General features: G+C 42.8%; 1 protein-coding gene across 3 annotated transcripts in view; it reads left to right on the top strand.

Annotated features, from left to right (window-relative positions):
• The first annotated feature begins 1,778 nt into the window (after positions 1–1,778).
• PTCHD1 (patched domain containing 1) overlaps positions 1,779–16,591 on the top strand; it is a 248,500-nt gene continuing 233,687 nt past the window's right edge. Inside the window, exons 1-2 of one of the 3 annotated variants that reach the window (XM_077294602.1) lie at positions 1,779–2,153; positions 2,619–4,067. In XM_077294602.1, coding sequence (XP_077150717.1) covers positions 3,639–4,067 — 429 coding nt within the window. In that variant the 5' untranslated portion in view covers positions 1,779–2,153; positions 2,619–3,638. Of the gene's footprint in view, positions 2,154–2,291; positions 2,466–2,618; positions 4,068–16,591 lie in introns of those variants that run through there. The other 2 variants (XM_077294600.1, XM_077294601.1) reach the window with 2 other exon arrangements.

The following is a 16,591-nucleotide window of genomic DNA, read 5'->3' as shown; positions in this document are numbered from 1 at the left end:
TTGTTTTCTGCTATTCTCTCTCTGGACTGGTCATGTGGGGATTAATCCCCTCGACCTTGTTTGGAGCTGGCTGGGCTTTTTTTGAAGTCTTCTGCAGTCTGCTGGCCAACATCAGTGATAGTTCATGCTTCCAGGCTAGAGCAGCTGACCCGTATACCCTGGCAATCCTTCAGCCTCTGACTTTCCGTATTTGTATTAGACCCATTCCCTATCCCTATCCCTGATTTAGTGTTCGTCTGGTTGTTTCCCTACAGTATATGACTCAGCCTGATCTCTGAACCCCGCCTCTTGTTTTCCATCTCTGATACCACATTTCCTGACCAGCTTTGACTCACTGGCTTGTACCCCGACTTTGTCTTATGTCTCACATTTTGGATATCACACTCCTGTTTGGCTCTCACTTCTGGCTTGTCGCTATCTATGTGCATTACTATTTCTTCTGGTACTTCTGCTCCTGACCGGTTCTGACTCAGCTTGTCTAACCACTCTTTCGTTACCTGTGACACCTGTGCAGCTACTCAGTGTTGCTGCGGTGTGAGTGTGCGGTCTCTCTTCCCTCACCAGCACCCCCTGGTGGAGATTGTGCTACACTGCACTGCAGCCGCATCACATGATGCCTCCAGAACTGTGCTGTTCGGGCAATGAACATGTGAAATTGTTATGTCACGTGATTACTGCAGTCAATTAGTGGCTTCTAATTAGCTGCATTCTTTCAGTAATCTGTCCAATCAGAAGTCAGCTCTGATGGACAAGTGAAGGTTGTACACCAAGGGTGGGGAATCTTTTTTCTGCGAAGGGATGTTTGGATATTTATACCATCCTTCGGGGGCCGTACAAACTCTGCCCACAAAGTGCATCCTGACTCTGGCACTGGTTTCAGGATGTAATCTTTCATTGCATGCCCTTCAGTGTTCAGTAGTGCTGCCATTCATGTTCATGGGTCCCTGGGAAAAATCGTACTGCACTCGGATGACTTTCGAGTGAGGTCTGATTTTCACATACTGACAGAATGGAGAAGATGGAGAATTTTTTGTGTGTATCTACATCCAAGAAAATCAGATCACAGTCTGATCATAGTGTGATTAGCATGATCGGACCAATATTCTTGGATGAGAAAAAGAAGGTCAAGTGATCCTAGACTTAGTGTTATTTTTTTACCAAATGGAGGAGATAAAAACATGTGAAATAGTATCACTAAGTTCCAAAAATGTCTCTATATTACCTTTGCTGGAGTCACAACAAGTACAAGTCAGTAGTGATTAAATCAGCCTCTTGAATTTCCCACATGACCTGTTTTTGCACATGCATCAGCGATTCTATACCATGCCTCTTTGAGCATGTTGATGCTTCAGAGTTAAACAGACGATTGTTATAATTACCAATAGGAAGAAGTTCACGCTTTTAAACATCCAGGAGGCATTAAGTCAAATAAGATAATTTGCAAATATTCCAAAGAAATAGAAAACATAACTATACTTCAGGTTATGAAGCACCTGGCTCTCCTGTGGCTATGGGATTTTGGTAGGTACTTGTCTTCCTATTATGCTATGTTCGTGTAAAAGCTGAGAACTATTCATGGAGCGATGCTGCTCTTCACCTACATTCTCTGTGCAGACTGCAGTTTCACATTCAGCATTAAAGCCTGTTGCTAATCTCACTGCTTCTCAGCAGGACCGAGGACAAAGAAAGAGTAGCACATTCCCCTTTTGATTTACATGTTACAGACTAGAGGCAATGGCTGAAGACATAGGTTGCCAATGTATTCATCAGTATTGCCAACATTTCGGTCATGCTATGGATGGCGTGCCATCGGGCACATCGTGCAGGATATACTGATCCTTCCTATAATTGATTTCAGATAACAGACGTTGGGTAGGATCAGCCCTTCCCAGTCTTCTTAATAGTAATTGCTTCGAAATGAGGAATCTCACTGCAGGGTTATCACATCACTGCTAGGAGACTAACGCTAGGCAGAGCTTACGTGATGTTAACCACCCATGGCACGTTCGTTTGCGTTTGTTTGCTATTTCCTATATATTAGTGGCTGTAGAAAACAATTCATCCTGGCATTCTCTTTGTCGTGAATCAGCAAGAGCCGAGGAAGAGCTGTCACTGGGGAGCCTGAGATGGGGGTGGCAATGTAAGGTGGAAAGGTGAGTAAAAGTGTGCATTCAGCGTGGGGGTGGAGGGTACTGGTACCAGCTCTCAAAGTATTTTGTGGTGATTTATTTCCTTCTTGTATTTATTTCTCTCTCTTAAAGGAGGGGCAGCCCCTGTGGCAGTTGATTCAGGGAGGAGTGACTGGAGAGGGGGGAGGATAGGGATGAGCTATAGATCATGCTGCAATAGAAGACAGCTTCCTGATGTATGGAGCTTATATCTTATTATTTTGGATTTGCTGATGTGAGTGTTCATTCATCCATTCAATCATGCAATCATCCTTTTGCATATACTTCCCTCAAGCTGTAAGTTTGTGAGTGCATTTGAGTATTCCTTTTCTAAGTAGTAAACCTGAGACATTGGTGTTTGGGGAAGGGTTGGTGGTGGTCAGGGCTATGTCTTGCCTTATGCATTTCACATCTATCGGTTTGTCACCATTACATTTTTTTTCATTTCAGGTGCTAACTGGTTATATTTCAACGTGTGAAAATGCCAGCTCCTGACGACTACTCTAAGAGGAGATTGCAGCTGCCTACAAGAGAGACATAGAGGTTTGGGAATAGCCTAGATGTTTCTGGCTGCTAGGATTTTTGCAGTCTTCTCCAGTCATGTGTTGACAGCCTATATAATCTCCTGAGACCAATGAAATACACAAAACTGTATCTATGTGATGATCAAGCCTCTTTAATGATGGAATTCACAAATTCTCGTTTATGGCTGAGACCTCACCAAAGTAGTGGACGGTATTTAAGACAAGGATTGCAAGGAGAAGAACACTGCAACTTTTAAATGCATCCTATCAACAATATGACATCAGATGGATTAATTTGACTTGTAGCATTTGTTTGCATTTCATAGAAATTCTACCTCTTGCTACAGAAGGAGACAGCAATGGGACTTACGTAAAGTGGATTGTACTTTCATTGACACAACCATTCATCCTGTTTCATTCAGCTGTCTGGCTTCTTTTCTTCTGTCTTCACAATGGTCAAGTAAATCATCTGCGTTGACCCTGATCCTAAAAATGGTTCAGCTGCTAAAGACTGGCTTTCTTCAAAGCCTAAAAAATTCAAGACATCACTTCCTCATCATGAGCAATTAAAAATCAATTCATCCTGGGAGTAAATACAGCAGTGGATGTGACTGTTCAAATACAACTTTCAAGATTGTTTCCTGAATACCTGATGAGTTTTTCTAGACTAGCACACCCATCTAAAAGCCACAGGGTTGCAGACTTTGAATTAGAAATATATGGCTTCTCTGGTCTGCCAGGCATTGAGAAGTGAGGAAAAAAATGATATTTCAACCAAACCACATAGTTTGCACAGAACTGTTGCCTTAGTGATAGAGGTAGATAAAGAGATGTTTTTGTCGGTTGCATCTCCCTATTATTAGCTTTGTTCTCTCAGCAGCATTTTTTAAGTCTATGTTGAGGTTTCCTATGACTAGGGAGTCTCTCCGCATGTTTGTTATCCCTGATGGTCCTAGCCAGGATCTGGGAGAGCCTCAGATCTCAGCCTGTGACTCTCCCCCTCCTTAGCTTCCTCTGCACTAGGATGTTGCGGAAGGCTTTGCACAGGGGGCTGAGATCGTGCTTTTCAAGATTGGGCTTTTTCATTGCTAGCCATCCAGTGTTTTTTGTATCAGCCCCAGTACTGATCTCAATCTTGCTGGGTGCTAGTTTTAGCAGGTATAAGGTTGAAGAGAACATTGAATATTTGTTGGCCCCTAAACACAGCCTAGCCAAAATAGAGAGGAACCTGGTGGATAGTCTATTCCCAGTTAATCGATCAAAACACCGTCTTTACTCTGATCTCCAAACACCTGGGAGGTATGGCAGAGTCATCATAACATCATCCAGGAGAGCAAACATGTTGGACCAACACCACACGGATCTCATACTGAAGGTAATTATGCTGCATAGGCTTGCTTCTCCAACCACCTGTTAGCACAGAGCTAATTAGCATATTAATACTGCTCTCTAGAGATGCTGAACAACAATGTCAGATTTAAAGACGTTGCTGAAGTTGTTTTTTTATATTTGTCCAGTTTCTTTTGCAGGGCTTAAGTTGTATTTTTTTTTATTCAACAGTTTCTTCTCAGGAAATGTATTTTGGTTTTTACTAGTTCATTAATGTGTAAAATTTATCATAATTATACATTACATTGGCATGCAGTTCCCTATAAACAGTTGACAGCAACATAGAAATAAAATGCCATGGCCCATAGTGGGACTAGACGTAAAAATTGGCATCATGTGGGTAGATAGTCACTTTTTACTGATTTTAATAAGCAACAGTTTTTGAAATTACTATGAGCCATTAATATTACAGCGCTAACAGATAGATAAAAATCATTAAAATTATTGAACTTTAGGCTGGCCCAAAGTATAAAATTATTTAATACTAGGCTGGCCCAAAGTATAAAATTATTGAACTCTAGGTTGGCCCAAAGTATAAAATTATTGAACACTAGGCTGACCCAAAGTATAAAATTATTGAACTCTAGGTTGGCCCAAAGTATAAAATTATTGAACACTAGGCTTGCCCAAAGTATCAAATTATTGAACACTAGGTTGGCCCCAAAGTATAAAATTATTTAACTCTAGGTTGGCCTAAAGTATAAAATTATTGAACACTAGGTTGGCCCAAAGTAATTTTGGGCAAGAATATTGTAATCAAAACGGGCATACGGCCACTGTTGATTAGAATAAGTTTGTTTTGAATGGTTAAATTTGAATCCAGTCAAATTTAACAGTGTGGAAAGTTAATGAGGTCTGGCGTTTGTTGGTGGCAGAGCATTGTGGTTTTAGTTGTTAACAGAAGCCAAAAAACAAGGGAAATCAGACCCTTCAACCACTTTGAGGTACCATTATTACAATCAGAATCAAAGCTCATATGGTTTTTCAAAGTTTGAAGTGTTTTCTGTCAATAATTTTGTTTAAAATTTTTTTTACATTACTGTATGTACAAATCCATAAAAAATCAGAGCAGATTATCCCAGCAATTTGCCTGCTAGGAGTAATTTTTTGGAGTAATTTCCAATTTTTTTGCAGTTATTTAACAATTTATATTCCAAGTGTACAGCAATTGCAGTTTATGCATTGACTTTGTCTCTTGTATAAGTAACTACTACAGGGTGTTGTACTTTAAAATATAATATAATTTTACAATAAAATTTATTTTGGAGGACTACCCAAGATTGCATTGAAATGTGTTTTTTAGAGGGCTATCTTCTCTAAAACGATGGTCATGATGCATAATTTATGGTGGAACTGAAAATCTGTCACAGGATACGTTATCTGGCCAGAGGATTAATCTTCTTAAAAGATAGTGCTTTTTTAGATGTTCCACTGTACATACACTACCAAAAAACTAACATCCTACAGCTTTTCTGGGAACCTCTGACTTACAGTATATGCACATTCTTTACTCACTTCATCATCTTCTGCACCCAAAACTTATCTTACACTTTTTGTGTAGCTCAGTATATCTGAGATGTAAAACTTTGAAAAAATATAAAGTTAACCAAATTACATTTAAAATTAAATGTAAAATGTCAGTGAACTGAATATCTTAGGTACAAATAAAGAGCCTGAGTCTGTCTTCGATCCATCTTGGCTACAGAACCCTATTTCTTTCGATTCTCTTTAGTCCTCCAAAACTAAAGTACAATAAGTTTCATGATAATGAAATTCTTAAATAAGCATGATGGAACTAAATGAAAAATTACATAATGGAGTGAGAGGTGATTGATATCAATGGACGCAACATAAGTCATCATAAGATAAAACAAATCAGAGAAGTTCCACAAATGTAAGGTGATAGAAAAAAAACTGCAGGACAAAAGGTGAAAAGGTATTGAAAACCTAAGGATAAACTGAAAGCCACTGATTTGTATTACGAGGCAACTACAAAAAAATGTGTGGCGCTATACCTAGTAATTAACGGCAAGCATCAAAAACCTTTAACTCAGCAGACCGGTGGGATGCCAGTTGGACCCCAATAACCCAGAATAAAGATGGTAGTCTCCAAAACCCCTTTTACAGTCTCACAAAAATAACGAAAAATCAAAAAAGTATACAAAAACAAAATATGTCCTCATAATTTTTTAGCAGCCCTATTATGCCTGAGGCCTTTGAACCATTATCAAAGTTTCTAAAAGAAAAACTGCCTTTGTTGCTAATAGAAGCCAATCACAGCCCAGTTTTCATTGTTCTCAGGCACTATAAGAAATGTAAGCTATGCCGTGATTGGTCACTATGGACAAGAAGGTCAATTTTACTTTTTTCGACAGTGTCCTAATTGTCCACTCCTGTCGTTGTTGCCTAAATAACATAGTGTGCTGAGAAAAAACAGATAGAAATTCATCCTTGATATGTTTTCTGTATGTGTGGACTGTGAAAACTTCAAAAATGTATTGAATTCACAAATATCATCAAAAAGCAAGAGTAACAAACAACTGATTATACCGTACAATCTCTGATGTATTTATGTGGGGTCTCTGATCTCTGGGGTAGATCTGTGAGGTATTATATATGGCTGCTTTTTCTTATAGCATTGCACCTATATTAATGCAGCGCCCCAGAGTTCTGGTCGTTGCAGTACTGTGGCTTCGCCGCTAAGGGGAGCCATGGTACGTTCGATGGCACCGAAGGAGTTCCTCCAATCAGGTATCACAGACACCAATATGTTTCACAGCTGGGCCTCCGGGGGGAGCTAAGGGTGCTATTCATTAGGTCACTCCCCACCATAGTGGGTAAACTGGGGGTCAGGCAGGAAGTTAGAAAAGAACGCTGACGGGATTGAACGGAGCAACACCCTGTGGCAGGGGGTGTTGTGAAGGGAGAGACTGTAGGGTCTCTGCCAGGGGTGGGATCCTGGCAGAGGCTTGGCATTGAAAGAACGTAACGGGTCCGCGCAGGCTCCTGGAAGCGGCGGGACTCAAGGAAAGGACTAGAAGCGAGACAGATTGTGCTGAGTGAGAAACGAGATCAAGCAGAAGGAGAATACCAGCAGGGGTTTTGTTGAAAGAGGCAGCACCCTGCTGAGGCGCAATACCGGTGGCCGGAACGCCGAGGGAGTGGATTAGAATACAGCTTCAAGCCATACTCCAAACAGCGGCAGGACAGTCAGTCTCAGGCGGGCTGTCTACCACATATCACCTATGAAGTCTTGGGGGGCAATTGCGGGAGAGGGGCGACTCTAGGGTCCCGGAAGAACTCCAGGCCTACCTGACAAACGGGTGCCATTCCAACCTGAATACAGGGAAGGGGTGGATTACAGAGGAACATCAAATCGAGTTGTGAGGGAACTTAAGAAACAGACACAACCGTTGTGGGGTTACTTTCCGTAAGCACAGCAGGGAAGGACTACAACACATAGCGCTAGAAGGAAGGCACAGATTTCCACCTGAGAGGAGAACTCTGGAGGTGCCATTGGACCGGCCGGACTTGCGTAGCCTGGTGAACCGTGTTCTGGACTGAGGACTCAGAGATCTCCAGTAAAGAGGTAAAGAGACTGCAACCTGGTGTCCTCGTTATTTACCGCGACTTACACCCCACAACTGCACCGCTCCATCGCTACTATTACTACCACCTATTACACCGGACGTCCCCCACTGACGGACAGGGCCACGGACCGGGTCTAGCCACCGTGACAACCCCGAGACTGAGAACTAGAGGCCCGGCTCCGGGTACCCCTCGGCCCTGCGGCGGTGTGGGGGCGCGCCGCAGACTTGGCGTCACGAACAGGATCTACTTAAGCCTGAAGAATCAGGTCATGTGTGCCTAGAGACTGTGATTTACTGTGCTTGGACTGTACTTTATTGTAAGACTGTGCTGCGCCATTAGCCGCCAAAAGTTCCCGCCAAAAGGCGCCGCCATTGCTACACCCAAGGGGAAGGAGGGCGTGTTATGGGCGGAGACTCCCAGTGTGGCGCGAGAAATGGCTACCGCCCCCTGCACTTCTGGCTGCAGAGGAATGACCTGCCCCAAAGCAGAAGAGAAACACCCCTTGATATGCAACGGCGGGAAGCGGGTGACGGGGAAGCCCAACCTCGGAGAAATGGCGGAGTTAGGTGCATGCACTGCCACCGATTATCAGGCAGCAATGATGAACGGCGAGTGCCTGAGCGAGGAAGAAGCGGTTCAGGCCTGCCTTTCTTCACCGGAGGTGGACCGGAGGCCTGCGGATCCGACAGCGGAGTTACGTCCACCAATCCCGACCTCGGAGTTAGAGGAGGAGGAACCACAGCCGGCGGAGCCGAGTCCGAGCATCCCATTGGAGGAGCCCCGGTCCGGGCTGCAGCAGACTCCAGTGTCCTCGTTAACGGACCAGAGCAACGCCGGTGGAACCACATCAGGCGCAGGTATGGGCGGCGCCCCTACTCCCCTGGACGGTTCTGCTCTCCCGACCGATCCTCCCCACAACAGTAACCCCGCGTTTACAATCGACCGGGCGGTTCTCACCCCCGGCGCGTTAGGGAAGTTGTTACCACCATTGCCAACCAGGTGGGGAGAGCCCATAGAAATGGACCCAGGAGGGGTGATGTTCCGATGGGATGTTCCCTGGGTCGAGCAGGATGGGATTCCAATGGAAGGTCTCACTATTGCGATACTTACCTGGGACCAATACAAACAATGCGTGCTCCAGCATTGGGGGCAGCGCACCGAAGTTGAAAGACGGGAACTGCAGAGCAAAAAAATGATCTATGATGGGACGGATGCTGTCAGGCGAGGGACGGTGGCGGCATTCCACCCAAAGAAGGGGTGGGGTTCCATTTGGGAGTCGGGTCTACCTACTGGCATCTTCATTGCCGGCTATGATGTGGAGACTCCCTGCTGTGATCGAGAAGGTGAACCACTCCGGGAGGGGGATCAGGTGACGTATACCCGTCACTGGAACACACAAGGATGGCGTGCCCGGAAAGTTCAGCGATACGAGTCTGAGAGAATGGCACCTGTGGCCCCAACTGTGGTCAATCCAGGGTTGCCAGACCTTGTTACTGTTTCTACTGTACGCTTTGTAGCAGCTCCTGAACTTGCCGACAGAGTTAGGCTTCAAATTCAGACAGCAGGCGACCAGGTGGTCCCTGCGGAGCTTGCCGCTGGTGTCCGTGCTACAGTGGCCGGGGTTCAGGAACCCGAGCCGCCTGAAAAAGAGTAAACCTCGGAAACCTGAAAATGTAAATAGTTACTGTTTGTCTTTTATTCCTTTAAGTTGCTGCTAAACCCGCCCAGGGTTAATGGATCCCTCTGTTGACCCGGGATCCTCTTTGTTTGTTTTCCTTTTCTGAAGTTGTTGCACAAAAGTTATACAAACTGCAGAAATCGTGGACTGTGCATGATTCGAACTTCCCTTGTAAATAGTTTGCACCTTCTTAAAGGTGCTCCCTACTGGTTTTAGCCAAAGACACTTTGCGAAGATATTTGCCCTATTTGTTTGAGCCAAAGACACTTTGTGAAGATATCTTTCCTACCGGTTCTAGTTAAAGACACTTTGCGAAGATACCATGCCGGAACCTTTGCATGGGCCGGTAGGCTGAGAAGACGAGCTACCTTAGAAAGACTTGGTCTCCTCTTAAAGAGGATGTGAGAAACTGAACTTAAGAGAGATACTGTTGCAGAACAGTAATGCCATAATGATGCCTTGAAAAGAAATGTAACTGTTTTACATGCTAAGTTATATGTGTTGAATTTGTTGAAATGTGAAATCTAAATAATGTTTTGCAGAAAGAAAAGATGCAGAGAGCCCGTAGGGGTAGAGATAGAGATCTGCATAGCTGAAAGTAAGCGAAGTAATAATGAAGGTGAGGATAGAAGGTAAACCCCGCGTCCCCATTGAAAGTTACTTTGTTACTAAGGACAGAGAGTGAACCCGAAGGGGTTAGAGAGTGAGTCCTTAAAGGAGCCGAGTAGAGCTGGCTCAGAGTTCTTTAAACGAAAGGAATGTTATGTCTATACCATGTATAGTAGAGAAAGGCAGTAGGCCCTGGATGAACAGGGCGGTCCTGTAAAAGAAAGGAGAGGCAGTAGGTCTGGTGCCATAGGGACAGGCGGTCCTGCAGGTTCAAAGTAGGAGAATGTGAAGTTACCTTACCCTGTAATGTGATTATAGGAAGGCCTTTGGTAAACTAAGAGTGTATGTTTCTTAAAGGCAATGTTAATTTATTGTTCCAGAATTTGCACTAAGTAGAATACCCGGTTGGGTAACAGGAGTTATGCATAGCCTGTAATTTATGATGTTGACCATGTTTGTAACGTTAAAAGTGTCCTCACCTCCCATAAAGGGAAGCCTGTTCAAGTATACTTATTGTTTTGCACTCAACAAAATTGTATGTCTGTTTGCTAATCTGTATTGTTGTTTTTCTTCCCAGTCCCGGAGTACTGTGTTTAACCAGGGGGGAGTGCAGCGCCCCAGAGTTCTGGTCGTTGCAGTACTGTGGCTTCGCCGCTAAGGGGAGCCATGGTACGTTCGATGGCACCGAAGGAGTTCCTCCAATCAGGTATCACAGACACCAATATGTTTCACAGCTGGGCCTCCGGGGGGAGCTAAGGGTGCTATTCATTAGGCCACTCCCCACCATAGTGGGTAAACTGGGGGTCAGGCAGGAAGTTAGAAAAGAACGCTGACGGGATTGAACGGAGCAACACCCTGTGGCAGGGGGTGTTGTGAAGGGAGAGACTGTAGGGTCTCTGCCAGGGGTGGGATCCTGGCAGAGGCTTGGCATTGAAAGAACGTAACGGGTCCGCGCAGGCTCCTGGAAGCGGCGGGACTCAAGGAAAGGACTAGAAGCGAGACAGATTGTGCTGAGTGAGAAACGAGATCAAGCAGAAGGAGAATACCAGCAGGGGTTTTGTTGAAAGAGGCAGCACCCTGCTGAGGCGCAATACCGGTGGCCGGAACGCCGAGGGAGTGGATTAGAATACAGCTTCAAGCCATACTCCAAACAGCGGCAGGACAGTCAGTCTCAGGCGGGCTGTCTACCACATATCACCTATGAAGTCTTGGGGGGCAATTGCGGGAGAGGGGCGACTCTAGGGTCCCGGAAGAACTCCAGGCCTACCTGACAAACGGGTGCCATTCCAACCTGAATACAGGGAAGGGGTGGATTACAGAGGAACATCAAATCGAGTTGTGAGGGAACTTAAGAAACAGACACAACCGTTGTGGGGTTACTTTCCGTAAGCACAGCAGGGAAGGACTACAACACATAGCGCTAGAAGGAAGGCACAGATTTCCACCTGAGAGGAGAACTCTGGAGGTGCCATTGGACCGGCCGGACTTGCGTAGCCTGGTGAACCGTGTTCTGGACTGAGGACTCAGAGATCTCCAGTAAAGAGGTAAAGAGACTGCAACCTGGTGTCCTCGTTATTTACCGCGACTTACACCCCACAACTGCACCGCTCCATCGCTACTATTACTACCACCTATTACACCGGACGTCCCCCACTGACGGACAGGGCCACGGACCGGGTCTAGCCACCGTGACAACCCCGAGACTGAGAACTAGAGGCCCGGCTCCGGGTACCCCTCGGCCCTGCGGCGGTGTGGGGGCGCGCCGCATTAATTCTTGCTTTTCAACACGATTCTTCACCACAAACACTAACACTTTTTTTTATCTTGAGAGACCAGTGGCCTATAGTCATTAAAAGCTCCGTCCTGCACTCACTTCTCGGCGTTTGTTCATAGCTAAAGCAGATTCTCTTGCAGATTTGTCATATTTTTGTTACCACTAGTGCCCACATTACTCAACTGAATGCTAATGGGGTCCTTATTGAAGTTTCCAACATTTTTATGAGAAAAATACAGTTGTATGTAACATTATTTCAGCCATCACATTAGTCTGGAATTTGCAATGGAGCCTCCTGACACAAATATGAACAGAGCCTTAACTATTTAAAACTTATTCTAATTAGTAAGCAGTAAATGTCTACCAACTTTGATGCCATTTTTATGCCCATAAATTGCCTGAGGTTGAATGATGGATGCGGGTGATATCTGTGTGTTGGTAATGTGACATCAGTAGCTCAAACTCATTCAATTCACCTATTGCTTCTTTAAATCAATACTAAGTGGCTTCCTTTCCGTCTTAAAGTCACGTCTTACCCTAAGTATATTTTTGAGCAAACCTAGACTTAAAGGGATTGTTTGTTTCAGGCAAGTTATTACCTATCAACAGGATAGGTAACGGCTTAATGGTGCGTGTTGGACCGGTTGCTAGCATCCGCACCCATCAGCAGAACTTTTACCTCTTTTAGAATGGAGGCAGTGCACATGCTCAACCCTTGCGCCATTCATTTCCTATGGGGCTGCTGTGCTCAGCACTCCTTTTTTCCGGCAGTCCTCTATAGATTGAATGGAGCAGTGGTAGAACAGGTGCACTTCCACTCCATTCTAACATGGATAAAAGTGCCCCGTTCTTCGATGTAGGTCCTAGCAGTTGGACCCCCAACAATCAATAAGTTATTACGTATCCTGTGGATAGGTGATAACTTGTTGGCACTGAACAACTCCTTAAATTGAATTTGATGTGAGAAATTCCTCTCTGCTCTGTTACCGGTGTGATATCAGTAACCCAAAGTCAAATCAACCTATTGAAAAATCAATGCACAGCATGATGCAGTTTTTTATGCCCAGAGACACTTTGGGCTAGCCTGGAGACAAATTATTATGTTGCAAAACATATCTATCTGTATCAATAAAGTATTTATTTTTAAAAACAGTAGTCATCTCCCATGTTGAGTCCAGGTTTTAGGCCCAAGAATACTTTGGTCAGGATAGTGCTAATTTAATAATTTGGAACTTCTTTATCTGTGTGTTAGAAATAGGAGACTACATCACAATCTTGACTACCCACTCTTATGCCAATTTTATGGCAATTCTTCCTTTTTTCATTTTGCATTTAAACGTAATCATCTCAAACCTAATACGGGTGTAATCCAAATACGTTCTCTTCATTTTTAAAGCTAACTAAGTGAAACAATATCACGACATTATGCAGGTTACAGGACATTTAGCGCATTCAGATCTGACATAAGCCACACTTTGGTCACGCTACTGCAGATTTGCAGTAAACTGAAAAAAATTCAACAGATTAAGATTAATCTAGATTACGTGTTCACAAACTAAAGCAAAAAGCACTGCTCACAATGTGCTTACACTTATCCCCTTAAATCACAGAAACGACTGCATGTCAGGCAGTGGTCTCCAATATGAGGATCTAGATTGTGTGCTATTTAACTTTGTGAAATTTGCCATATAAAAAAATGTGTGAGATACTGCAATGTGTACATACTGCTTATTTATGAAAGGGGTTTTCCACTTCCATTAAATAAAGTTCAATCTGCTCACAATGATCTAAAGAAAGAAAAGTTATAATACCTTAGCAGTCCAGTGTTCATGCTTCCTTGACATGTGGTCAACTGACCGTTGCAGCAAACCATTGAAATGATGATGTTTCGACACCATTGAGGATACTGTAGTGGTCAAATGTCCAGAGGACACAAATATTTTGAGCCAGATAAACAGTGACAATTTAGGAAACAGCAATGTGTCTGCTGACTGGATTGATAAGATTAAAAATATTCATCTTGGCTTTTTTATATACTAGTGTCAACTGTTTGTAAAAGCTTTATTGAGGCTAGGGAACCTATTTGATTTTGATTTGGTGGTTTAAATATGGAAACCATTCACGGAAAGAATAATAGCAATGATATAAAATTCCCTGAAAATTAACTAGTAAAAGTCTTAATGTAATAGATTTTCTTTCTAAGTACAGTTTTGCAAGTTCTGGTAAAGCTTTAAGTCAACTACAAGAGCTTAGGAGACGCTTGTGTCAATTTACGCCCACATTCTACATATTCAAGCTTTGTTTTCTTTTTTAATATTCCCTTCTCATCTAGGCTTGGCCTTCTGCTATATCCGATTGATATACTAACATTGTAAGCTATATAGTTGATAAGTTGTATGAAAATGGGCAAAATATTCCAATATATTGTCCTTTAAAAACTCATCTGTCTCATCCACCCCCTTATGCGTTACATTGGATTAGATTGTTATGCCATAGATTTCAAGTTTTGAATTTACTTTGGCTACTGTATTAGGAAATTGATATTATTATTAACAATTCCCTAATATTTGTTGTATTTCTCTCCAATAGAGAATCAAAGCACAGAGCAGAGAAGCCTTAGGCCAATAAAATTCCCAAGAAATCCATTCACTGCTGCAGGGGCACCACAAAGAATCTATGTTTCCTCCTTGATTTCCACTCTGTACGCATGCATTACTCCGGCTTGCAGCTGGAGTCATCTGGCTACTTACAGTACGTTAGGGACCTTCTAATAATGTAGTACCACAGTTTGCAAAGGGGCTTTAACCCATTCCCAATGGGGTCAATTTCCGTTTTTGTATTTTTGTTTTGCCTCACCTTCTTACCAGAGCCATAACTCTTTTATTTTTCTGTCCACATAGACATCATTTTGCTGGACAAGTTGTACTTTTGAATGACTCCATTCATTTTACCACATACTGTACTAAAAAATGGGGAAAAAATTCCAAGTGCGATGAGATTAAGAAGAAAATGACATTGTCTTTTGAGAATTGTTTTTGCTGCATACATTTTGTATTCACATCAAGATGCCCAGAGTAATTAACCCGTCACCTTATGGGTAAAGTACTATTAAACACAATGACTTTCACTATATGGTAACCAGATAGTAATAAGAACTGATCCCCACGATAGTACTTTGTAGATAAAAGTTGTTTTTATTAATAAATATTAAAAACAGAAAATAAGCATAAAAGGAAGGGTGCTCAATCCTATGATGAGGGACTATACAGCCATAGAGTCTTACCAAAAAACATGGGCTAGTAACACAGTAAAGGCAAATAATTCTTACTGAAGCTAAATTACATTACTCATATGAAATAAACATGACTGCAAGATATTAGCTAGCTGGACATTCCCATAGGCTGGGTACTTCAACATATGACCCTTATTGCTGACATGTATAAAGTGCTATAGTGCTGCAGCTGCAAGTATATGTAAAGCTACACTATTACCTGGTGTATAGCCAAGTGGAATCCTCTCAGCATCCCTCTGCCCCGACGCGCGTTTCACAACTCCTTCATTGGGAGGCGTCTTAATACACCCGCTACCAACTTACTCCATACACACACGGCAGATGTTGTTAAGGGATTAGAATTAGAGATATTCATGTCATATATTTTGCAAAGCTAACAGTTCACAAATGTATTTTATACACAGTTCTGTCTTTGGAGCATAATACATTTGTAACTTTGACAACTTTTATATTTATTAGCCCTTTTTTATGGCCTTGCATTGCTTTTACTTAAGAAACTTGCATTACAATGGGGGGGAATGGGGAGACTGTATCATCATAGTGGAAAATTACTGCTGTTTATAGTTTATGCCAGGAACAAATGTTCACCAAATGTCAGCCCTGCTTGGCATCGAATTTATGGGTTTATAGACCTTCGCGTCAACCTTGCTCTTTTTTACTGTCGAATAGATTACACTAAACTGTTTGGGATATAACCTTACCATTTCAGGCTTTGCAGCATGTAACATAATACTTATGCATCTCTGTGATTAAATATGACACATTTTAATGTGTATTTAAAAGGCCAAAAACTATTATATAACTAGAAACATAAAATTGTTAGAATGAAGGCAGACAGTAATTTGGTGCGTGATAGCATGGAATTTCTGATGGAATAGTCACTTATAAGTAAAATAAGCGTATAATGACTGTTGGTATAGCCAAAAGAAATATTTCAATATCCTTAGTAGTATTGAAAGTAAATATTTTACTATGTAAAATTGATAGTAAAATTAGCATTTACGAGGTAGGACATGGGTTATAACTATGGATGACCGAGTATACTCATTGCTCGGGTTTTCCCCAGCACGCTCGGGTGGTCTCCGAGTATTTGTGCTCGGAGATTTAGTTTTTGTTGCCTCAGCTGCATGATTTACAGCTGACAGCTTGAATATATGTGGGGATTCCCTAACAACCAGGCAACCCCCACATGTACTCAGGCTGGCTTGCAACCGTAAATCATGCAACTGAGGCAAGGAAAACTAAATCTCCGAGCAGTTACAAATACTCGGAGATCACCCAAGCGTGCTGAGGAAAACCCGAGCAACGAGTACACTCGCTCATCACTAGTTATAACAATATGTTTAAAACATAATGTACATTGCAAACCATTTCATTAACCCCTTCACGCCGAGGCCCTTTTTCATTTTTGCGTTTTCATTTTTCGCTCCCCTCCTTCCCAGAGCCATAACTTTCTTATTTTTCCATCAAAATGGTCATGTGAAGGCTTATTTTTTGCGGGACGAGTTGTACTTTTTAACGACACCATTGGTTTTACCATGTCTTGTACTAGAAAACTGGAAATAA

This window comes from Ranitomeya variabilis, chromosome 3 (genome assembly GCF_051348905.1).
Source record: "Ranitomeya variabilis isolate aRanVar5 chromosome 3, aRanVar5.hap1, whole genome shotgun sequence".
Taxonomy (NCBI): domain Eukaryota; kingdom Metazoa; phylum Chordata; class Amphibia; order Anura; family Dendrobatidae; genus Ranitomeya; species Ranitomeya variabilis.
This window is presented reverse-complemented; position numbering and strand designations above follow the sequence as displayed.